The following is a 25910-nucleotide window of genomic DNA, read 5'->3' as shown; positions in this document are numbered from 1 at the left end:
ACACGGAACATTTTTAGACATCCACAACTTAATCTCAGTAATACAGTTGGAAAGATGAGGGACATCCACAAATTGTCCAGATTGAGAATGTATATTAATCTGAGTGTCATCAGCATAGAAATGGTAGCTGAGGTTAAGGGATCTTAATAGCTGACCAAGAGAATAAATATAAATTCTAAAAAGCAGGGGACCAGGAACTGAGCCCTGTGGGACACCAGTACAAACAGGATCCACATCAGATCTGAAACCATCCATAAAAACAAATTGATTGCGACCCATGAAATATGACCTAAAACAATCTAGGGCAGTCCAAAGACAGTTTCCAGTCGGTTAAGTAAAAGCGTGGTTAACGGTGTCGAAGGCTAAACTAAGATCAAGTAAGATGAAAATCGAGAGGGCGCCAGAATCAGAAGCTAACAGTAAGTCATTAACAACAAGGCTGTTTCAGTGCTATGCAACTATGGTGAATTGTACTCATGTTGAATTACTTGTGTTGTGTTGTTCCAAACCTCTATGGCTAAATGATAGAAGTAAAAAGGAACCAAATTTCAAAAACCTTCTTTTGTGTTCCACAGAAGAAAATAAAGTCAAAAGGTTGATAATGATTTGGTGGACTACACCTTTAAAGCTTTGACCCTCACACACTAATGATTTCTGCTGAGGTGTTGGTGTGATCCTTAGGGACTCTTGTGGTGTGACCCAGGTGCACTTTGTCATTGGCAGTAACATTCTAAAGGTCTAAAAGGCCTGACCTCAGATCTGCCAGCATATCTGTACCACCTCATTAAAAACAGGCTGTTGCTGTGAGAAAACATCTGGAGAGAAAGACTAAAGCAGTCAGGCCAGTGCACACATTTGCTTTGTCACTGAGGTGAGAGTTTACTGATGAGGAAGTATGCACGATTTGACATGATCTTTGCTCCTTCCTCGACAGTCACACAGGGCTGCTGTAGATGTACATTTTGTATTTAGAGGAAGGAAAAGCAATGCAACAGCATAGAGATGATGATGAATTCCAACTGCTTCCACACTGGTAGATTAAATTTAGGCATTTTAGGTTTACTCCATGTATCTGACTTGCCACCTGTACAGTAAAGTAATTGTCAAGTAGGCTACACAGGCTACAGTTAGCTGCTTTGTCTTTCACAAATATTTGTACCACAGTAATGCACAGGAAAATAAAATAAATGAAAGCACTAACTTAGGTTTAAATTGAAAATTGTATATGACTAATATTAAATTAGGCATATTTGTAATCTGGGCAGCAATTTTTACTTAAGTGTATTAGGTTGCACTTTCTTCTTGAGGACAGTAATTTACTGATCAGTCTGTTACAGACTAAATTAATTTATGGCCTTCTGACATATGCTTGACGTTATCTCTCGTAGTTTTCTACAGTGTTTTTTCTAGTAACGTGACACGACAAACAGAGTAACAAGGTTTGAAATGTGAGTTTAGTGAGGCTTTATCTGAAAATAGTCCTATGTTTTATGCACAATTCAAAATGCCTTAAAGGGACTTTGATCCAGTCTGGACGTAGCGAGTGCAAAAACCTATTTATTCCCTTAATTCAATCCTTATTTTATCATTAAAATAAATAAATGAGTATTTATTTGTCTGAAATATATTTCCACGATTATATAGTAAGCTTACCGTAACTGCGTGATGTAATAGTAGCAATATCTAAACCTGTTGCTTCGTGCCATGATTCCACATGGGACAAACCGTGCGTCACTGGACTACGCTATCATGTGGGCGTGGTTTGTGCGAAAGAGGGCGGTGCCAGTGTGAGTGACACATAAGCGATCAAATCAAAGGTCGCACTGTTGCAGCGCTGGAGATATTTGTTTATAGTGAAGTGTTTTCTTAAGTTGGAGTCGTTTGTCGCAGTCACACATTATTTTTAGGGGGTGCTGGAAACAGGACTTGGTGACCATGTGGACCTCAGCAGCTTTCGCTCGGAGTTAACGCTCTCATATCTGCGAAGATGTGGTTAGCAAACTTCAAAAATCAGCCGATAAATTACGACAGAGAAAACAAACCAAGGGACGAATATCAGAATACGTGACAGGGTATTGTTTGAGGATGGAAAGGAGTGCGTCGGAGCGGACCGCGCTGCGGCGGTTTGGGGACAGCGGCATGATGCTTCTGCCTTGGACCAAACAGATCCTGACGGTGCTGTGGGAGCACCTGAGACTGCTGGTCCAGGTCATCTGCTGCACTTTGATTTCAGGTAATTCTGCTTTTAATCATTCATATATTTGCATTGAAAATACCCGTAACCTATGCCATTGGAGATTTGCATAATCTTTTTCAGTATAGATGCAAGTGCAAAGAAAAAAAAATGTAATATGTAATACTTTCGATAAAAGATTTGAATATTCATTCATTTACATTCATCCGAAACGAAACGCATTTTCTTTAGAGGAGAGTGACATAGAAAGAAAACAACATTAATAGTGATACAATACTGCATTTTAAACCAAACAACTCAGGGTGGGAGGGTTTTTGTTTATTATAATATAATTATGAATATTTCTAATAATTATTAGTATTTATTCAATTTTACCTGGCTAATTTATTTATATTTATACTATAATTTTTACTATGCATCCATCCATTCATCCTAATATACATTTCTTATATTTATTAAGAGAAAGGTCTCTATTTATAGGTTAAGGTACTTTAAGTAACTCTTTGTTTGGTCCCCAGTTTTCCAGATGTTCAGGTTTGAAGTCCATGTGAGAATTACAGACGAGACAGGGCAACACATTCAGCACATGACAAGTAGGTCAGGAGACCCTTCTGACAGTTTCCTGCTCTCATCCTTGTTTGAAAACAACAAAAACATGGTGGTCGGGGGTTCCAGTCCACTTTCAAAATTTGGCAGGGACCCATTCGATGTCAGCTCTCACTCCAGAGCTGTCCTATCCAGTCTGGTTGGCGATGAACTCTGTTGTTCCTTGGTGGACGACCTTGTGTCCCAAGCAACAGAGTGTCTCAATGACACAGAAGACCTCTATATTGGAGATCGCTCCATGTGGAAACATGGATATGACTGGACCATATTAGGAGGATCAGAAAGGAAATGCGAAGAGAACACCTGCACGTTTACTGCACATGTGTCTGGGTTTTCTGCAAAGGAGTTTGTAAAGCATCAGAAGCTCATCGCTGATCCTGATTCATGTAGTTCATCTACAGAGGATGTTCAAGCTCCATGTCCAGTGCAGTCAGTCGGTCAGTTCTCAGACAGCGAATTCAGCTGGGGAAGCACAGACAGCTCTTGTTTTGAAGGAGAACGAGAGGAGAATGAAAAACTCTGGGACCTTCTGACCAGCTCGACGGATCCATATCACCCTCTACACTTCACGGCATGTTTGTCCAGTGCAGTTCCTGTAAAAAGCAAAACCCAGGTGGTTTTGAAGGCCGAAAGTCCCACTGTATCACACTCCACTGCATCTACGGGCTCCGATTCTTCTAAAACAGGTTCTGAAGATGAAGAAGAAGAGGCCTTATGGAGATCCCTCTCTCAGAATGATGACCCATATCACCCTTTGAATTTCAGAGCCCCTCTTCAAAGCTCACCAGCTACATCAGTTCCTTCAAAACATGATTCGCCCAGTGACAACACACAAAATAAAACCCATAGACTCTTAAAATCTTCAAGACGCTCAAAGCCGCAGTTACCATCAAGTAGAGTTGCTCGCCATTGCTGCCACAAATTACCAGTTGAGACACTAGCAGTGGTGCCATGGAGAAGACATGTTGGTCTGACTGTTCTTCAGGGCAACCAAAGGAAATGTCCCAATTTTAAGAAGGTAATTATCAGACTTAAAGGAATAGTTCACCAAAAAATGAAAATATTGTCATCATTTAATTACCCTCGTGTCATTCTTTCTTATGGTGAAAAAAAAAAAATATATATATATATATATATTATTTTTTTTTTTTTTTTTTTTTGAAGAACCAAACAGCTGTTAGTCCACACTGACTTCATTAGTAAGGGAAGAAATACTATGGAAGTCAATGGGGACCAACAACTGTTTGATTACCAGCATTCTACAAAATATCTTCTTTAATGTTCAACATAAGAAAGAAATTATACAGGTTTGGAACGACATGAGGGTGAGTAAATGATGACAAAAATTGTCATTTTTTGGGACAACAATCTCTTTAAGGTGTGGTCACTGTTGTTTAGCGAATTTTCGCGATTGGGAATTTCGATTTCTCCACAACAACAGGTTCAAGTTGCTCACTCAAACTTACCAAGCTGAACAACAGAAAGCTACATGGTTTGAAAGTGATTTTTGTGAGAACTGTGCTTCAGACATCACACCACTATTGACCATTTTGCGATTTGACCGCACCTTTATGGCACTTATGCAGGGTTGCATCTGGCGTGAGAGTTGGCAACCCTGACTTATGTCAACTGTCAATCATTGCTTGCTAACATTATGTTGCTAATGTTTTCCAGGTGAAATTTTCTCCTATCGTGCAAGTCCACAAGATGCAAGCTTGGTCCTTTGCTTTTCAGGCATCTCGTAAGGGACCGTGGGAGGAGTTTGCACGGGACAGAGACCGTTTTCGAAAGAGAATCCGTGAAACTGAGAAGGCCATTGGCTACTGTTTTAGTTTGTCACACAGAGAAAAGCTGTGGGCCTATAAGGACAGAACACAGAAGTAACCAGCCCTTGATTTTTGCAAAAATTGGTTTCTGATTGTAATTATTGATTTTATAGTTCCCTGGCCTCTAGACAGCCTCTAGACTGCTATATTGACTTAAATTGACATTCATACCTCACTTCTGTGTCCCAACACACATTGTACCTTGACTGCTATGAAAAGTTACTATTTTTTTTTTTTTGCCATGCCTTACAGACTCTTCAGTGTGACTGATCACACACATTTATTTTTTAACACAACTTAAAAAATTGTTGCAGTTGATATGTTGGAGTACTAGACTAGTGTTATTTTATTTAAAGTGATCACCTAAAAATGAATATTCTGCCAACATTTACCCTCATGTCATTGCCAATTCCAAGACTTTTTTCATGTGAAACACAAAATAAGACTTTTTGAAAAATGGCATGATGTTTTTTCCTATTCAATGAAGGTCAGAGGGCCCAGTGTTGTTTGGAACCCACTGACTTTCATTGTATACATAAAATAGTTTAGTAAAAATAGTTTTTAAAAGTTCAGTAATCTTCAAAACATAAAAATAGTTCAGTAGGCCTAATAATTCTTCAAAATAGATCCTCTTGTATTTCACAAAAGAAAGAATGTCACACATGTTTGGAAAGATATGAGGAAGAGTAAAAGATAACAATTTTCATTTTTGGGTAAATTGTACCTTGTTTATTCCAGTGGTTTTAAATGGTGTGAAAATAGGCTGTTTTTTTATTTTTCATCATGTTGACGAAAATGTAAAGAAAAAAAATGATGTAACAAGACCAAGTTACAATGCACCTCAATGTTTACATTTTTCTATATATAGATAAATATATATTTGTTCAGATACACTACTGTTAAAAAGTTTGCAGTCAGTAAAATTTTTCATATTATTTTTATTAATGCCTTTAATTCAGCAAGGACACAATCAAACACATCACAGTTTCTTCAAAATTATTAAGAAGCACAATTTACAACAATTATAATGTTAAGAAAATGTTTCTTGAGTATATAATATTTCACAATATTCCTGTTTAACTGAATTTTGACCAAATAAATGCAGCCTTATTAAGCAGAAGAAACTTCTTTTAAATATATTGACAAATCTTACAGACCCCAAACTTTAGAGCAGTACTGAATATGTAAATTACATCCTAAACCATTTGTCCTACAAAAACAGATGCTGTTATGTTTGCTACTTTTGCCATCACTGATTATTGCAGTTTTTTCTGTTTTATAAACTCTTACTCTTCAAATGTTCTATTATCACATCCTGCATTTGTTGAATGTAGATTTGTTTCCTTGCACACTGTGTCCTGACTCATTTATTTGGTTCATCTTACTAATTCATTGTGTCTCAGACTCTGACTGTAGAGGTACAGAACTCCTGCGAGACCGTCATGTGCAGCCCCCTGTAAGAGAGAGTTAAAAACAAAGCGTGATGAAACTCTCTCCCGTGAGGAGAAATCAATTAGCATCTCTCCTCGACACATCAGCTGCAACACAAGCTTGCATGGTGCAAAGACAAGCAATCGTTTACACAATCTTTCAGGCTGTGACAACAGACTGCGTGTCTAATTTAATGATGCTCTGTCCCTGAATTAATTAGATTGCATTTCAGACACATTTATTGATAACGCAAAGGTGGACACATGCTATAATGAAAGTGTTTAACACCATATTAGCAATAGTTGACTGGTTGTACTTTAATTATTGCTTGTTGAAACAGCAACAGATTTGAGAGCAGTTTGAGGAAGGCTTGGTAGCTGGATGCATGATGGTAGTTGCATGTGGCACTGCTGTGGTGTCTTCCTCTCGAAGGTGCATTCACCCAGGTGACCTTGGTCTCTAGGCAACCAAGCACAGCACTATCTGGCAGTGAGAGGATTGCATGTGATTGCAGCAGGGGCTGGTGTGTTGTGGCCCCAGCCTCTATTACTCATCCTGGAGAGTCCAAAGCTTGAGAAGGGGGATCTCTGGAGTCACAATTACAAAGCACTGACTGCCTGATGCAATAGAGCAGTCAGCAGCCACAGTGTGTGAGACAAAAGATAGTCAGACACATGTTGCAGAGAGAAATTTGTGCTGGATTGGTTAATACAGTTATTTTTAAATAGTTCTGAACATCAATAATGTGCACGGTCAGTGTATATTAAGTGGTTAAAAACATGAATGATTAAAAACAGTGACTCTTCCCTGTCTGATATGTAAACCCATTTGAATATTTAAATTAGATGCAGCAGCTTCACAGTGTCATTTTGTAAATTCAGTACTAGGTTCAAGCACCTTTACAGCCTCAAGTCTTTTGGGATATGATGCAACAAGCTTTGCGCATGTACATCGGCAATTATCTGCCATTCTTCTCTTCACCTCTCAAGCTCTGTCAGCTTGGATGGGGGCTGAAGGACATTTTTCAGGATTCTCCAGAAATATTTGATGGGTTCAAGCCCAGGCTGTGGCTGGACCACTCAAGGGCATTAACAGAGTTGTCCATAAGCCACTCTTGCTGTGTGCTGAGGGTCATTGTCCTTTTGGAAGGTGAACCTTCTGCCGTGATGTTCTGCATGCTCTGGACTAGGTTTTCTCTAAGGCTATCTCAATATTTTGATGCGTTGAACTTTCCTTCTCTTACGAGTCCCTCATGAGCATGAAGCTGCTACCAGAACACTTTACTTTTGTGATGCTACTGTAGAAGTTATGAGCAGTGCCTGGTTTCTTTCAAACATGATGGTTGAATTGAAAACCATTAGACCAGACAATCTAACAATCTTTGCACAAATCTAAAAACTAAGTCCTTGAGTTGCTTTGTTGCAAAATCCAGGTGTTTTTTGTTGCAAAAAAACAATTTCCTTCTCCATCAATTGCTCAGGAGGCCAGCTCTATGAAGAGTATAGTTTTTCTAAACTTGTTCCATTATGGATAACATTATGGAGGTTACATATTTATGTGAGCCTTCAACGCAGCAGAATTTATTTTCTGTAATCTTCCCCATATTGCAAAATCAATCCATATTGCTAAAAGCTTTTCTTATACCAGACCAGAGAATGATAGTGTAGCCGAAAACAGTTCTTGAAATTAGGCAAATTTTTTTAAACCGCATGCTGTCTGTATGTTTACACATGCGGTTACATGAACTCGTGTCACGAATGAAGTAGGCCAAACCACAGCAGAAAGCTTTGATATGAAACATAGACACAGATCTCTCTACAATGGTTAGCTGTATGTGCTGCATGGCAACCATCACAAGGCGTCTCCATTGAGCAGGTTTGGATCCATCTTCATTATATCCAGTACAGAGCTCTGCTTGGCTGTAACATTTATATGCTATATTTTTTCATAATCTGAATTAAAATACGAAACTACCAAAAATACAACCAGACTGCAACGATCTTTCAATTTTTTTTTTTTTTTACATAAATACATGTAAATTAAATGTTATTATTTGTAGATAGATAGCAGCTAAAATATAAATCTCAAGCACGTTTTTATTTATTTATTATTTATATATATATATAAATTTTTTTTGCAAAGAATCTGACTAGAAATAAGTTCAATAACTTATAAAAAGTTATATAGGCTATATAGAGTCCTATCATAGTGTAGGTTTCATATATGTTAGGTGGATATAAAGTTGAACTAAACTCTTTATGTTACAGGGGATTTCAAACTTTTTTTGTCAGCCGAACCCCTTTGACCTAAATTATGTAAGTTACGTGAAGTAGCCCATTGAGATTTTAATTAAATATTTCAATTATTTAATGCCACATTTGCATGTTTAACTTTAAAAAAAAATATTTTTTTATCAGTTTTAAAAGTATTTTAATTTTAACATATAACTGTAATTTACAATGTAACAAAATTTTTTAGAATAATATATATATATATATATATATATATATATATATATATATATATATATATATATATATATATATATATATATATATATATATATAGGCTATACACAGGGTTTCCCCAAAAGATAATTATTTTTATCCATTTAAGATTTTACATTTACATCACATTTGTATAAACCTGTAACATTTCTTTGCAAAAACCTTTTAATTATTAATTTGTATAAACTCGCAGGCATATCGTGTACCAACCTCACAAACCCCCTGTAATTCCCTCACGAACCACCAGTGGTTCACGAACCCCACTTTGGGAAACCCTGTGTTACTGGAACTACGACGAATGATGTACGTGCCAAAAACATTTTGACCGCGGTCTGTAACGTTACCAGATTGGAAACGATAATGAGGTTGCTAAAACGTCAACATACCAGCGTTTCTAGTGTTAGAAAAACATTTAATAGGCCTATTTTACAATTGATTTTTTTTTTAAATATGCTAAAGTACAAGAGACAAAGATTGAAGTTGCACAGTTTAATACAAATAAATAATAGATATTTAAGATGTAGAAGCTTGAAGCATGAGATCAAATGGATGGCAGCCTATATCTACATTCTGTATTCTGTTATGTACATGTACATTTGCCTCAGATTTTATTACATTTAATGTGTAAAGTAAACTTTAAAATTAGGCTATTTTGAAGTTAAACTTTTATAAACCCGAATACATAAATTGATTGTGTATTTTGATTGTGTAGTATTTTGCATAAAAATATATTTATTTATTTACTTTCTTCTTAACACCATTCCAGCAACTATGGCTCATGAGCGAGAACCGGTTAATCCATACACAAGTCTGTTTTACACACAAGTTGGTGGAGGTACAGTGTAGAATCTTCAATTCACCTAACCCAAGACATTTTGAGCAGTGAGAGGAAAAAATAAAATTTAATTAATGAAATTATTTTAATGAAATTATATTTAAATGAAGTTTAAACTACAGTGAAAATGCTAATTATATGCAACATACTTCATCCTCTAAAGAAATGTAAACTTTATGAACCATTGGAAAATGAACAATACGAGCAATCAGAAACATGGCACAGTTTTTTTTTTTTTAATGTATTTAATATTTAAGTAAAACTGCCAGATGCAGATATTAGTGCCTCAAGCTAAGGTGCCTGATGCTACCAGGGATTGGGATTCTTTGCAAGATGAAGAGGCCACTCTCATCAGACCGAGGGATGGAGAGTCGGAGACAGGAATGTCTGGGGCAGCTTCGACAGGATGAGCTTTCCCAAGAACCAGCTGTCAGGAACTTCAGGGAGCACGATGATGGGACAAGGCATGGAGGCATGGCCACTCACTTCATTTTCAAAGGTTTAGACCTGATTTGCCAGGGGAAGGACTTCAAAATCCTTGAACATAACTTGGTTCTCTGCTTGCTGAACCAAGCTCAGCTTCTCAAAACACTCCTTCCTCATCTTCTTTTTCTCTGCCATCTTATTTCCTTTACCAACAGACTGATGGTGGTACTCCTAGAGAACAGTAATGTATCAGTAACTTGTTTTATTGTTGCGATTTTTTATGATTATTTTACTTCCTTTTATGTAAAGTCCTTTGAACTTAAATGAAATGTGCTGCATAAAAAAACTTGCCTTATACTGACAGGCCTCTAGGTGTCACAATACGACCACATCAGAATATTGAGTGACCCCTTTTATACTGGCAGCCCTAATAAATAATCTTATTTGTATTTTTCATGCCACTGGCAAATGATCCATGTCTACTGTGAAGATCCCACAGAAAACGTTTGAAGGAGCAGTGGTGCCGTGATCTGTAATCAAATAGTCCTTTTGTTTTATTTTATTTTTTTTATTTATCTACAGAATGTCCATGTCAGTATATGGTGTACATATTGCACTGGTAAAATGTTTTCTGCTTTTCCAGAAATGCTAAACTATAATTTGTTTTCAAATAATGATTTTGTTTACAAAGCTTATATATATATAGCCTATATACATTTAAAGGGCATATCATAGCTACTAATTTTGCATCTTTTTATACCGGTAATGTAAAGCCCTTTTATTTATGTGAGTGTTTTATATAATTTACTACTCAGCATAACACGTTTAATATGACTGAATCAACCTGATAAACTAGTCATTTAAAGTGGATCAAGAAAAAATAACTTAAGCTAACAAATGCACAATACATTTTACTGTAAATGTGTAATAGTAACTATGAGTAAATACAACAGCAGGTTGCCAAGTCTGCGGAGCTGTTGTCGATAAAAAGTGGAAACAGGAAATCTGGCCACTATTTTCTATGTCTTTCAGTGCTTTACTGATTCAGATATATTATCAAATAGTTTTTAAATGCCACAGAACTTACAGAACCTTAATTTGTGAAAATAAAACTTTTGAAAAAAAAATTAATCAATCAATCAGTGTTTTGAAAAACATGCATAGGGAACATTCAATTTAATGGAACACCAAGCACTAGAATGCAATATACAATCTGTTTTGCCTGAAAAATACATTATATGATCTCAAGAGCGTGAGCAATGGTTTTCCCTACGTTGCAGGACGATAGTCTGTATTGTAAGGAATTTATCTTTTTTTGTCGGCCAACCTTGCTCACTGAAAGCCAAGCGCAAAGTTAGCCCTCCCCTTTAATCGCCTTTTGCCCGAGCGCCGATCGCTCGAGAGGACAGCGAGGAGGGAAGATGAGGTAGACCGGACTTTACACGGGAATAATGGCGGCGCCGCTCCGGCGGGACACCTTACCTGAGAACCACTCTTATGGGGTGTGCAGGGACGGCAGGGTCTTTTTCATAGAGTGAGGATATGTGTTTACTGTTGCATTAGAAAGAATTTCTTTCTCATACCGTACGAGTGTTTCCCAGCCAATTGCATCGCTAACAGGTGGTTTGTTTTCCTGGCAGCGATGAGACGAGAAGCACTTCTTGGCTTCATCCCTGCACCGTTCAACCTGTCAATTCTGGACACATGATCCGATCCGGTAAGTGCATCTCATTTCCATTTCAGCATTTAAGTGTTATTTCGTGTTGCGCAGGCATTCAAGAATAATTGAACGCTAAAAGTTTCACAAACGTGCTATGTTTCTTGCCTCCTAGATCTACCCGCAGGTTGGGAGGAAGGGTTTACGAAGGAAGGAGCGAGTTTCTTTATTGAGTAAGTGGATGTGTTTATAGTAATTACACCTTACTGCAGTGCTGTAGTGAGTCAGGTGGATGACAGGTCATAAGAGGGCTTAATATGGCTGTCCGAGTTGTCAGCAGAAAATGAATATTGAGAATTGTGCACGAGGGGTATCAAAGGTAAGCTACAGTAATGCACAGTTATTGTCTTTGTAGACTGGCATTCAAGGTCAAAGTCTACAGAACAGAACAGATGACAGTTGATTTCTCATGTTGGCAGAGTCTCAAAACCGAGCTACTGTGTGTGTATATATATATATATATATATATATATATATATATATATATATATATATATATATATATATATATATATTATATATAAATCTTAAGTTTAAAATTTTTGTTATACTGTACATACATTATGAATAGCTAAGTTACACAAATTTGACCTGAAGGCATTTGCAGCAATGGTGCACACTGGCAAGAATTATGCATGAGGGCGCATATTTCCCCACACAGATTTTGCATCAGATTCAGTCGGTCCCTGGGTTTTGAAAGTGACTTGTGTATATAAATCTATAGTGACTGGACCTTAAGAACCACTGATTAAATAATAAAGTTGAATTAGTTTCAGTCTCTCCCAGTGATTTCTGATATCCTCAGAGTTGGCTCAGGGTCTACTCAAAAAAAAAAGCTCAGTATTCACCTTGAAGCTTGGACAAAAAACCACAACTGAGAACGTGTCAAAGCCAATATTAATGAAGAAGCTGCAATTGAAAAATATGGTGTTGTGATCATAAAACCTGCACAGTTGGAGCACCAAGATATAAACTTCATCTGCCCTGGCCAATACCTGACTTGAATTATGAATATTATCAAACCACTGTGATTATGTTTTAAAGAGAAGAGCGAAAAGCCAGTTCTCTCCTCGAATATCTCTGAAGAAACTGGGAGGGTTTCTGATAGACAACATCAGAAGTTGAATCTATTCTAAGAAGGTTGGAAATGTATTAGGGGCAAATGGTGAAACATTTGAAAGCATTTGGTATGATTAAATTATTATGAGTTTCAGGGCAGTAACTCACACAGAATAATATCTGCTAGTGCAGAAGCCTGAGCCCAGCTTTCAAGCAAGGACTAGAATCTGTTGAGAAAGTATTTCTTCATCCTTTTATACATTTTTTAACCTCTCATGGCCCCAACAGGAAATTAATAGAACAAACAGGTTCATGGCAGAGAATTGAGACGTTGTGATCATATTTTCAAAGCTATGACTAGTTATGCAGGCCACCAATGACATTCAGGCATCAAGAAATAGGAGTGCCTGATCATGCAACAACAGAGGAAATAAACTGGTGATCCTGTGGATCAAGTGAATAATTAACTTAACTACAAGTTGCTGAAAGTGAGCTGTAATATTTAAGAGGGAATGTTGTCTTTACTCAGGGTTTGAGTGACGATTATTGTTGTCCTGGTCTTTCCATTCCCTCATCTAGGGAAGTAGAAGAATGATGACCAGTTGATTGTTGGAGGTGGATATGATGGAGGATCCGACATATTACCAATTAGCTTATAGTAGGAGTGTTGCTGTGCAAAATGCTGGCAGCACTTGATGAAGCTCATCTGACGCTTATTGTACCTGGTCACTGCTGCCATAAATCCAGTGTTGTAGCTTTCTTTGGGGGAAAAGGAGTCCTAAATGTGTGTAAAGGTGTAGTTACAATTTGATTTTGTTTCTTAGTTTGTTTCTTAGTTTCTATATATATATATATATATATATATATATATATATATATATATATATATATATATATACCGGTATATATACACACATGTGTGTGTGTGTGTGTGTGTGTGTGTAAATATACAGTACTGTAAGTGAAATCATTTAAAAATATGTGGTTACGTTTTTTTTTTAAAGAATTTTCTTTCGCTCACCAAAGCTGCATTTTTTAAAAATCAAAACATCCAGTAAAAACAGTAATACTGTGAAATAATATTACCATTTTTCAGCTTGTCTTTGTAAAGTACATTCATGTGATATGATAAATGAATATTACTGACCTAAACTTTTAGTGTACTTTCTCTCCTTGCATCTGCCATCTTGCATTTATAGTTTTTCTGATACAGTGCATTATGAGATTGCATTCAGTTTGAAAACACCTACTTTCTTCTACATGAAACTTTGCAGTGAAACTGCTTCGCATTATATTGTTTTTGTTTTGTTTACGCTGACCTGTTTTATCATGTAGTTTGTAAAAGAAGATTTTTGTTTTTGTTGTTGTTGTTGTTGTTGTTGTTGTTGTTCTCTGATGATCATTATCAGCACTGTTTTCATTTCTCCATGCAAAAAGATTAGGATTGGTCCTCATTGTTTTATCAGATGCAATAAAGCAATAATTGATTAAGGCCAACTATCTTTCATCAAACAACATTTTCACTTTTAGTTTGGACAGATCAATTACTGATAAAGGTCACTGTAATTTTGTCCAAAAACTACACATTTCAGTGTGTATCAGTTTTGCAAACAAGTGCAGATGTGCTAAAGGAACTATTTGCTGCTAGGTTTCTCAAACAAAGCTCTTAAATAAAGATCAATTCTATGTACCTTGCAAATTTCCACAGAAGCACTTATTGTAGACTTTGTTCACAGTGATGCCCAGCCCAGGTTGCAATACACACCATTTGGACTGTAGTTACTCTAACAGTCAGCAGGGGGTGTGTATGGGAATCTGACTGTAGGAGAACACAATTTATTCTCAATGAGTCACTTTTTTGGTTTTCAACAGGTCTCGATGATGGTAATGGTATGGATATTAAAGACCTTTTAGGTTTTACAAATGTATAAGAGTATCCCATAAGTGTAGTACAAGCTTAAAAAAAAAACAAGGTTTATTAAAAAAAAGAAATTTGAATTGTTTGTGGTTGAATTCAAGCTCCATAGCAACTAAATGGTTAATCATAGACCCTTAGGACATGAAACAAGGATGTTTCTCCGGCCTAAAGGGGCGTGAGCCAAGCGGCCCAGTTTGGATCATACTAATGAATGTCTTTATGAAAAAGATGAGTGAGCTTTCCTGAGCTATTGCATATTAATGTGCCTCCAGGCTGTGAGAGTGGGAGAAATCCACCGAGCACAGTGTCTTTGTAACTTGATTCTCATATCCAGTCTTTACTGTTACACTTGACTTACATCTCCACCACCTAGGGAGTGTGAGAGTTACGGTTGGTTTTTATTATTCTGAGTTCGAGTTATGTCTGCGTGGGTGTTTTTTTTTTGTTTTTTTTTATACTTGTTTGACAAGTTGTGTAACCTCAATGAAGATAATTTTTAGATTGCAAGCAGTGAATGATGGATATTGAGATATAAGTATGAGGAACATGTTCATTATTGAACATACTGTACTCAGATGATTAGACATTTCAGACAGTTTAGTTATTAATTATATTTTAATTTGTTTATATATTCAGTTTATTTCCACAAAGTCTTTCACAAAGCAAACAGTTGTCAAATTGCAGCTCTTGTTGTGCTAGATCACTGAGGCCATACAGACAGAAATACTGAGGATAGATAAAAGACAATGCATGTTCTTTGGTAAACATAAGTTTTCTCAGTGTGCAAACAAAATATAGGCTTTCTGATCCCCAGACTATCTATACTATCATTTGCATTCTTTAAAGAAGTGAATACTTTTATTAAGCAAGAACACATTACATTTATCAACAGTGACAGTAAAGTGTAAAAATAAAATGTGTTTAAATTTAATAAATTAAAAGACAAATTAAATTTGGGTGAAACTTGTTTACTGTTTTTCATAATTATATAACTTGTAGAAAAACTTTAAACACAATTGTAAATAAGTATAAAGAATGGCATTGGTTTTATTTTTAGTGTTAAAAAGTTTTTTTTTTTTTTTAATTGGCATATTTTTTTGTTTTGCTTTGATACCGAAATTGGTACCGAGAACCGTGGATTTTTACTGGTATCGGTACCGAATACTGACATTTTGGTACCGTGACAACACTATAATAGGTGGCTTTAACTACTATGTCATCAAAACTATGTTCAATGTACTTATTATGTCCATATTGTATTGCAAAACACTTTTTGCTGCTATTGAGGTTGGATGGGTAAGTTTAAGGGCGATTTTAAGGTGTGTGGGATGGATCAGCAGTGTAATTCTAAATGTCTTGTAATTACATGCAGGTTTTTTTTTTTTTTTTTTAAATATAAGTACAATGTAAAAACATGAATGTACACAATAAGTGCATTGTACCAAATGATTAATTTTAATGTAAGTACATTGTAGTAAAGGCCACTTGATATAAATTGGAACCAAGATTTAAATTTCAAATAAAATCTGTTCTTTTGAACTTTTTTTTGAAGAATCCTTAAAAACGTATCACGTTTCACAGGCAAGCACACCATTCTCAACACTGCTAATAAGAAGACATGTTTCTTATTGAAAGCACTTCTGAAGGATCCTGTATAGCTGTTGAAAATGTAACTTTGCCATTTATATTCATTAGGCATCTGAACTTTAGACTGCAGGGGAAAAGTGGAAATCTGAGTAAAAAAAAACAGTCCTCAAACATACTTGATTACATATTGATGATGTTCATGCATTAATTAATGACTATAACATAATTGTTTATATTCATTACATATTTGAAAAGTAGATATTAGTTCAAATTTATTAGGATCACAATTTATTTTAAGGTTCAATTCTTGCTATTAACAAACAATTAACTATGACATTTGCCTCAATAAACCCTTTGCAGCTTATTAATAGTTTGTAATGTACAGTCGTGGCCAAAAGTTTTGAGAATTACATAAATATTGGAGATTGGAAAAGTTGCTGCTTAAGTTTTTATAATAGCAATTTGCATATACTCCAGAATGTTATGAAGAGTGATCAGATTAATTGCATAGTCCTTCTTTGCCATGAAAATTAACTTAATCCCAAAAAAACCTTTCCACTGCATTTCATTGCTGTCATTAAAGAACCTGCTGAGATCCTTTCAGTAATCGTCTTGTTAACTCAGGTGAGAATGTTGACGAGCACAAGGCTGGAGATCATTATGTCAGGCTGATTGGGTTAGAATGGCAGACTTGACATGTTAAAAGGAGGGTGATGCTTGAAATCATTGTTCTTCCATTGTTAACCATGGTGACCTGCAAAGAAACGCGTGCAGCCATCATTGCGTTGCATAAAAATGGCTTCACAGGCAAGGATATTGTGGCTACTAAGATTGCACCTAAATCAACAATTTATAGGATCATCAAGAACTTCAAGGAAAGAGGTTCAATTCTTGTAAAGAAGGCTTCAGAGTGTCCAAGAAAGTCCAGCAAGCGCCAGGATCGTCTCTTAAAGAGGATTCAGCTGCAGGATCGGAGTGCCACCAGTGCAGAGCTTGCTCAGGAATGGCAGCAGGCAGGGGTGAGGGCATCTGCATGCACAGTGAGGCCAAGACTTTTGGAAGATGTCCTGGTGTCAAGAAGTGCAGCAAAGAAGCCACTTCTCTCCAAAAATAACATCAGGGACAGATTGATCTTCTGCAGAAAGTATAGTGAATGGACTGCTGAGGACTGGGGCAAAGTCATATTCTCCAATGAAGCCCCTTTCCAATTGTTTGGGGCATCTGGAAAAAGGCTTGTCCGGAGAAGAAAAGGTGAGCGCTACCATCAGTCCTGTGTCATGCCAACAGTAAAGCATCCTGACACCATTCATGTGTGGGGTTGCTTCTCATCCAAGGGAGTGGGCTCACTCACAATTCTGCCCAAAAACACAGCCATGAATAAAGAATGGTACCAAAACACCCTCCAACAGCAACTTCTTCCAACAATCCAGCAACAGTTTGGTGAAGAACAATGCATTTTCCAGCACGATGGAGCACCGTGCCATAAGGCAAAAGTGATAACTAAGTGGCTTGGGGACCAGAATGTTGAAATTTTGGGTCCATGGCCTGGTAACTCCCCAGATCTTAATCCCATTGAGAACTTGTGGTCATTCCTCAAGAGGCGGGTGGACAAACAAAAACCCACTAATTCTGACAAACTCCAAGAAGTGATTATGAAAGAATGGGTTGCTATCAGTAAGGATTTGGCCCAGAAGTTGATTGAGAGCATGCCCAGTCGAATTGCAGAGGTCCTGAAAAAGAAGGGCCAACGCTGCAAATACTGACTCTTTGCATAAATGTCATGTAATTGTCGATAAAAGCCGTTGAAACGTATGAAGTGCTTGTAATTATATTTCAGTACATCACAGAAACAACTGAAACAAAGATCTAAAAGCAGTTTAGCAGCAAACTTTTTGAAAACTAATATTTATGTAATTCTCAAAACTTTTGGCCACGACTGTAGTTGTTTAGTTTAGGTAATGGGTAGGATTAGGGATGTAGAATATGGTCATGCAGAATATGTGCTTTGTACGTACTACTACTACTACTACTACTAATAATAATTCGGTTGCACTTTATTTTACAGTACGTGTACGTACATGTTCTTATAGTGTACTTACAGTGTATTTATCTAAGAAGGTTCTGGTAATACAAGGTAACTACATGGGGTAGAGTTAGGTTTAGGGGTAGGTTCAGGGTTAGTACCTAGTTATTACGTAGTTATTGTAATTACTATAATTTACTATTTACTATAATTTTAAAAAGTACATAGTATGTACACGAGGAACAGGACTGTAAAATAAAGTGCTACCAATAATTCATTTTATTTATGAGCGCTTTTCAAGACACTCAAGGAAACCTTTCAATTAAAAAAATATATAATTAAAACAGAAAGAAAAAAACAATACAACACAATAAACAATAATACAGAGAAAAAGCAATACCCAATAACATAACCAAAGCACTCAGGATAGGCTAATCTAAATAAAATGAGTTCTGAGACGTGATTAAAAAACTGAGAGACTAAAACTATTACGTTTGTCCTGAGGTAGACTGACGGCTCTACTTCCCATGGTAGTCAAACGTACAGATGGTACCCTCTCTACCTGTGAGAACGGTTAGGTGAATACACATGAAGAAGTGCACTCAGATATAAAGGTATTAGATTGTGAAGAGCCTTATAAGAGAAAACTAAAATCGTACATTTTATTCGATATGTAATTTGAAGCCAATGAAGGTGCCTTAAAACTGGAGTAATATGCTCATTCAACGTTCAATGTGTTTGTGTAATGATCCAAGCCGCTGAATTCTGAACCATCTGAAGTTTATTAACAAGTTTCTGTGAAACACCACTGAGAAGATAATTGAAGTAATCAATTCGAGACGTAACTAATGCATACACAAGAACAGCAGTATCATTAGCAGAAAGAGATGGTAGTAAATTATTTATATTTTGCAAATAGTAATATGCTGACCGATACTATTATTTACATGTGCCTCATCAAGGATGACACCCAGACAGCTGCATGGGCAGTATACCGGTTCATACGGAATACCGGTGTTTATTTTTCTTATGATATGCATTTTTAAAATACCACAATACCAGTGTCATTTTAATAATGTTTGGAATGTCTGAGAGGGGTCTCTTTTCACTGTTGCAAGGACACGGCTGTTTGTGTTAAGCGTGAAAGTTCAGAAACTGAAGCTGTAGAACTAGTAGAACGTGATGACATAGACATCCACAATATCCACTGCCTGCTGCCATCAGCTCCCGCACCTCACATACACAAGCGCGACTTCAGTGCTAGATTTAGCAACCCTCAGATGCTTTTAGCGGCTTTTTTCCATATAATATATATACACTGACTCGTCAATAAATAATTAAAAAAACTGCGTTTCCAAGCACCTGTTGCTTACTGAATGTTTGGAATTATAAAAATGAACATAGTTCGTCTGTTAATATTATGCACTTTTTGTTTGTTTTTGTTTTGTCACTCAGACGCAGGCAGTGCACTGTATGAGACAAAAAAGTAACATAGCCAAAACCACCGCATAGCCGCTCATCATGCATCTATTGTACATGCATGTTGATTTTATCAGACGATTTCGCGATTATAAATGAAAGTGATTCCTGGTTAACATGTATTAATGCGTCCTGTTTCATCACTATTTAGAGTGGAATTTTTCTGCAATATTTCCTCATCATGACAGTATAAAATAGGGCATTCTAAGTCAATCTACTGCAGTAGCCTTTTTCCTCTCTTAATCAGTAGAAAATGTGGTTTACACCCGGTCATGCATGAAAAAAATACTGTCATATATTGTGAAACCGGTAGGATTTTGAAAAATACTGTGATCGTAATTTTTGGTGATACCCCCCACCACTAACCCAGACTCTTAACCTGAGAAGAAGGAGAAATAACAGAATTGTAGATAGTAAGTGTAAAACTTCCACAGTTGTGCAGATTTTATTTAGTACCTACTAATAAGATTTCAGTCTTCTCATCATTAACTTTGAGAAAATTCCATATAAACCATGACTTAAACTCAGAAAGAGAAAGCAACAGGGATGAAGATGTTAATACTGAATTAGGTTTCGAACACATATATAGCTGTGTGTCATCTGCGTAACAGTGAAAGTTGACATTACATTTACGGAAAATCTGTCCTAGAGGCAATAAATAAATAGTGAACAGAAGAGGGCCCAAATCTGGGCCTTGAGGCACACCACTGGTTATCTGAGATATCAGCGATTGAATTATTATTCTTTTTTTAATCTGAATGAAATGAGTCTGACAAGATAAATATGATTTAAACCACTCAAGGGGGATACCAGTGATTCCAATAGAAATCAACCTCTCAACAAAATAGTATGTGAGATAGTGTCAAAAGCAGCAGTTGAATAGAGAAGAATGAATATTGATAAAAGAATCCGCAGCCATTAACAAATCATTTGTGACTTAAATAAGTGCTGTCACTGTAATATGAATGATAGGCAGACAAAAATTGCTCAAACAAGTTATTCTCCATTAGCTTTGCATGTACCCGCTGAGCAACAATTTTTTCCCAGTAATTTAGAAAGAAAAGCTAAATTAGAAATGGGTCAAAGGTTTTCTGGTTCATTATGATCTGCACCAGGTTTCTTAAATATGGGGGTTATAGAAGCTACTTTAAAGGATGAATGTATGATTTGAGTTATCAGTGGTGACAAGCAAGGTAAACAAAACTTAACAAGATGTGTGGGAATAGGGTCTAACTGACAGGTAGTAGATTCAGATTTTTGGACACATTCCACTATTTCATTAGCTGTAGGCAAATAAAAACTAGAAAAAGCAGTTTAAAAGTGGAAACATCCTGAAAAGAGAAGAATGAACTACGTGCCCCACTATTGTGAGTTGAATTTTTAGGAATAGTTTCAATTTTATCACTAAAATAACATAAAAGTAACACATATAGTATTAGAATGTGAATGTAATGAAAAAACATCTGGTGGTCTCAAAATATTATTCATTGCAGAGAACAGTATTTTTGTATTCCCACCACCAGAGTTTATCAAATTGGCATAGTAATTTGTTTTAGCAGTAGAAAGGGCTTCTATGAAGTCTCTAATATGGTGATCATACATTTCCTTGTGTACAATTAAACCAGATCTCATATATAAACGCTCAAGTTGACGCCCCTTTGCTTTTAACTGACGTAACTCATGGAGCAGTATTAGCAAATGAGACAGTCCAAGTTCTAACAGGTGCAACAAATCTAAAACATTCTGCAACTGCATTGTTGTAGTTAGAAGTAAACTCATCCAGGCTAAGTAATCCATCAGTATTCAACAATTTATCAACTTCGTTTGGAAAAAACAGACAAATCAATATTCTTAATATTGCAAAATGTGATAGTAATGCTTTGAGCAATTTTGGATACAGTTAATTCGGCACTCAAAGACACAACTTTATGATCAGATATGGACAGGTCACGTGAACTACAATTAAAAGGTGTTATTCCAGTGCAACTATTCCGATAAACTGTTATGCTAGTGTGCATGCAATTAGCAACTAGTTAATAGTGAGAATTTGTCAATACTAATTTGTTAACTTTATAAAAACTTTAGACTGCAGATAACAATGCTAGACATCCCCCCAAAAATAAACTTCCATGCCACAAAAAGATAGTATTGCAGAGAAATCTGGTTTTTTTTCAAGCAGAGAAATAATTCTACTCTGCTAAATATGTATCATGAGCTTGTTTCTGATTTGAAGATACTGTCAGAATTGCCCCTGAATGCAATGTCAGATTGCATTGTAATTTCTTTCCTGCTATCATAGCTCTGCAAGGCAGTTCAATTAAAGTGGCCAACAAAAAGAAAAAGAGAGGGTCTGATTAGAAGATTTTTTTTCATCTTTTCAACCTTGTCCCATATCTGATGCTGGTAGAGGGCACTCCACCTCCATCTAGCAGGTCACCTTCTCTGGATTATCAGGTTCACAAACTGCACCACAGGATCCTGCTCTCTTTTACTTAGAGTCTCTATCTTCTAGACCACAGATGGTGACTTCCGAATTGAAAACCTTCACAAAATGCTCTATTTTGGCAGTGCATTATGACAGCCAGTGAGAGAAAAAATCTAAATCAAACAATTCCTTTTGATCTCTTTTCAAGGTCAAAGGAAATGTGATATATATGACTTGTTAGGCACTTGAGTTTTGATGTTTGTCCTTGTCTTGCAGCATGCATCATTCATATGGAACAGTGTTCTCTGTCATATTTACTTGTGATGGATATCAGTGGCTGTGGGCTGTGCTGTGGGATCTGCAGGACAGAGCACTAGCCGGAGGTGGCGGGACAAAGGAGAAATTGAGAGGCAGATGAGGCTATAGTTAAAGGCATGCTTTGTGAAAACAGGAGGCGTTGGCTTCCTGAACCCTCAGTGCCCTCACTGCAAACATTAGCACTGGCATCTTAGTGCAGCATCAGATTGTGTGTCCTGTCCTGGCACACTTAGACAGGCAGAGACTGGAGATAGCGCGGACAGAGACTGGGTCAAGAATGGGGAACTGCTGTGGTTGTGAAGGGGACTCCGGTCATGAGACAGTGCTGGTCAGACAGAAGTTTGCATGGCCGAAGACGGATAGGGTCATCTTGGGAATAGAGAGGTACTTGTTTGCAACACTGTTCTGATCATTTTAGGAGATGAGATGCAGCTTGGCACTCATGTTTATCATTTAAATCTATAGTATTGCATTCTGTGTGTACACATTTTTTTATAGTGTCTACTTCTGTGTGCTAGAGAAGTTTGCTGGAGCCTGCTGATTGTTTACAGGAGGCAAAACAGGATTGGAGTGAGTGAGAAAGCATTTTGTGTGTGTGTGTGTGTGTGTGGCTTTTGCACATCCTGTCATGGCAGTGACTGCTGCCTGCAATACATTTTGCAGCATTTTGCAGATTAATTGATCGTTAATTTAAACGACAATCGATTATGGAATTAATCAATATTTTACATCCATAGTATACATCATGTAAAAATAATGTAAAAAGATGTCAATAACTAAAGAATCATTAAGAATTAAAAAAATAATGCTATTTATATTATAATCATTCCAGTAAAGAAAATGCAATCAACTGAATAAATATATAAGTAATATAAAAAATATAAAATATAAAAAAAACACAGATACAAATTAAGTACACAAAAAACTTAGCTTTTCATTATCTAACTAGAATTCATAATTTACATGTTACAGTCTCAATAATGCATTTTACAAAAAGGCATTTCAATCTGAAATTCTGGGCTGTTAGTATTTTTTCTTTTTTTTGTAAGGGGTAATTTGGTGTGATTTAATTTTTTTCTTTCTCATTGGAGTGTTACAAGCTCTTTGTGCATAAAGAAGTTCTGTAAAGTTGCAAAGACTAAAGTCTCAAATCCAAAGAGATATTCTTTATAAAAAGTTAAGACTTCTGCACACCCCCAAAACGGCTCATTCAAACACGCCCCCACTTCTCTACCTCACGATGTGGGAAGATTTGCATAATCTGACCCTGCAGAGTAGCTTACAATGGGTCTGTGCTCAAAGGCTGTTTCTACAAAGTGGGGTAGTTCCAACTTTGCAGGGACAGTCTGGTGCTTCTGACTCACAGCCTGGAAATAAGTTTTTTTATATTTAAAGAATTTGCCACTGATGATTCAAATGCAAGTTTTGAGCAGTGTAGAGTAGCGCTTGTTTTTTTATAATTTTTCAGTTCACAAAATCAGACATGGTTTTATGTTTATGCAGCACAATACACAGCGCAATGCTTAAAAAGACAGTATAAGTCATTATAATCAGTAATTATGTCCCCACTGGATGCAACATATGCCTAGTTTGTAATGGGTTTTATTGGTTTTGTCTCGTCATGCCGAGAGACGGCATCACACTATGATGAGGGGCGTAACATTTCCCTCACATGCTTGAGGTAACTGGCCAATCACAACACACTGGATAGCTGGCCAATCAGAGCACACCTCACTTTTCAGAATGATGAGCTTTGTAAAAATCAATGCATTTCAGAAAGGCGGGGGATTGAGGAACAACAATAATGTACATTCTGTGGAAAATAAACCGCATAAGCATATTGCATTACATCAAATACACAACATAAGGTAATTTTAGCACATCATATGACCCCTTGAAGAATTTAAAACACTGTAAGACATTCCAGCACCAGAGAAAAAAAATTGCGGATAAAATAGTATGTCTGTTTCCTGTCGCTGGATTTCAGTGGTCAAGACAGATTCTACTTTTTGCGAGATGGGCATACGCTCAACATACAGAAAGAACTCTCTACATCAAAAAGTAGCATGAGTAACTTGAAGAAACCTCTGGACTGGTGTCATGCTAACACTAAGAGGGAGCTGCAGAAAGAATGTGGCTGACGAGAGAACAGGCAAGACAAGGCAACAAAAAATTAAGTTTCTCATGGTCTGCCAAGCTGCTTGAACCCTGAGAAGTGAATAGACTCTTGGCTTTGAATGTTGTAGAAGATATGCATCCTCTGTCAACAGTAGAAAAATCTGTACATAATTTCTAGAATGTCAAGTAATATGAGGCCAAAGATCTTACTAATTTTGTTGTCCTATTTGCAAATCTCTATGTAATGCATTAAATCTTCCTAATTATGGGAAGAAGGAGGCGGGAACCGACGGATAATCAAAATGAAAGCTTTAATAATAAAATAAACACAAAACAGCGCGTCAGCCCCTCACGGACGACTGACGCGCACAAATAAAAACCAAACACAGCTAAAATCCAAGCCTGGTCCTCTCTCATCCTTCACTGTCATCGCTCCTGTTTTATATCCTTCCATCTCCTCCGTGGGACTCGAGACCGGTGGGTTGAGCAGGTGTCGCTCATTTCCAATCACTCCACCGGCCTCGTCTCTGTTCCCATGGCTCTTGGCCCCGCCCCACTCGTCACACACCCCCATCGCCCCTCGCAGGCCGGGGGGTACCTTCGAGACTGCGCTCTACTCCCCGGGGGGGACCGCTCATGGGGACTTGCGGGAACCTGGGGGTAGGCCAGACGAGGCGAGAGAAAAGGAGATGGAAGGATGAGGAGCGACAGAGACGAGAGAGGGGAGAGAGGAGGGAAAAAAAAAATCGGGTTCCCAGCCACACTGCTGCTCGGCCCTCCACCAGCTGGATGATCTCCTCCGCGGTGCCTGGCAGTGGCACTGGACGGCCCTCAGCGGACGCCACGACACTCCACCGCCGCCCGGTGGACGGTGACGGCTCCTCCGGTTTTGGGCAGCCGGCAGGAGTCCCCCGTTCCTTGCTCCTCCCCGTTTTAGGCGGATGGCAGCAGGCTTTGGCTCTCTGGCAAACGGCGCCGACTCCTCCACTCCCTCATGGACGGCAGCCGCCCCTCCACATCACTCGAGTGTCCATGGCGGCACACTTCCTCGCCTGCTCGATGGCACAACAGATTCACCACAGCGGCGAGGGATCTTCAGCAGCGCGTCCCTCCTTCTCCCAGGTTTCGGCACCACTGTAACGCATTAAATCTTCCTAATTACGGGAAGAAGGAGGCGGGAACCGGCGGACAATCAAAATGAGAGCTTTAATAATAAAATAAACACAAAACAGCAGGTTGGGTCGAGCAGGTGTCGCTCATTTCCAATCACTCCACTGGCTTCGCTTCTGTTTCCACAGCTCTCGTCTCCACCCCACTCGTCACACTCTATATGACTTTTTTTAAAGATATAATGCTATGGCTTTTTTGTTTACTGTTTATCTTCAAGCCCTTATTTCCATCCGAGATACTAATTTAAGTCGTTAATAAGGACAGAATGAGG

At 37.4% G+C, this 25910-nt stretch overlaps 2 protein-coding genes across 7 annotated transcripts in view; both read left to right on the top strand.

Moving 5' to 3' along the window:
• The first annotated feature begins 1794 nt into the window (after positions 1-1794).
• Positions 1795-5975, top strand: ppp1r15b (protein phosphatase 1, regulatory subunit 15B). Its single transcript, XM_059506349.1, has 3 exons — positions 1795-2233; positions 2713-3818; positions 4475-5975. Exons 1-3 carry the CDS (start codon positions 2086-2088, stop codon positions 4682-4684), a joined length of 1464 nt encoding a protein of 487 aa, XP_059362332.1. The 5' UTR covers positions 1795-2085; the 3' UTR covers positions 4685-5975.
• Positions 5976-11204: 5229 nt separating this feature from the next.
• The window catches only part of plekha7a (pleckstrin homology domain containing, family A member 7a), a 118474-nt gene continuing 103768 nt past the window's right edge, over positions 11205-25910 (top strand). For all 6 annotated transcript variants that reach the window (XM_059506370.1, XM_059506364.1, XM_059506368.1 and 3 more), the window contains exons 1-3: positions 11205-11359; positions 11466-11542; positions 11658-11715. In XM_059506370.1, coding sequence (XP_059362353.1) covers positions 11277-11359; positions 11466-11542; positions 11658-11715 — 218 coding nt within the window. In that variant the 5' untranslated portion in view covers positions 11205-11276. The remainder of the gene's footprint in view (positions 11360-11465; positions 11543-11657; positions 11716-25910) is intronic.

This window comes from Carassius carassius, chromosome 23, assembly GCF_963082965.1.
Source record: "Carassius carassius chromosome 23, fCarCar2.1, whole genome shotgun sequence".
NCBI lineage: Eukaryota > Metazoa > Chordata > Actinopteri > Cypriniformes > Cyprinidae > Carassius > Carassius carassius.
This window is presented reverse-complemented; position numbering and strand designations above follow the sequence as displayed.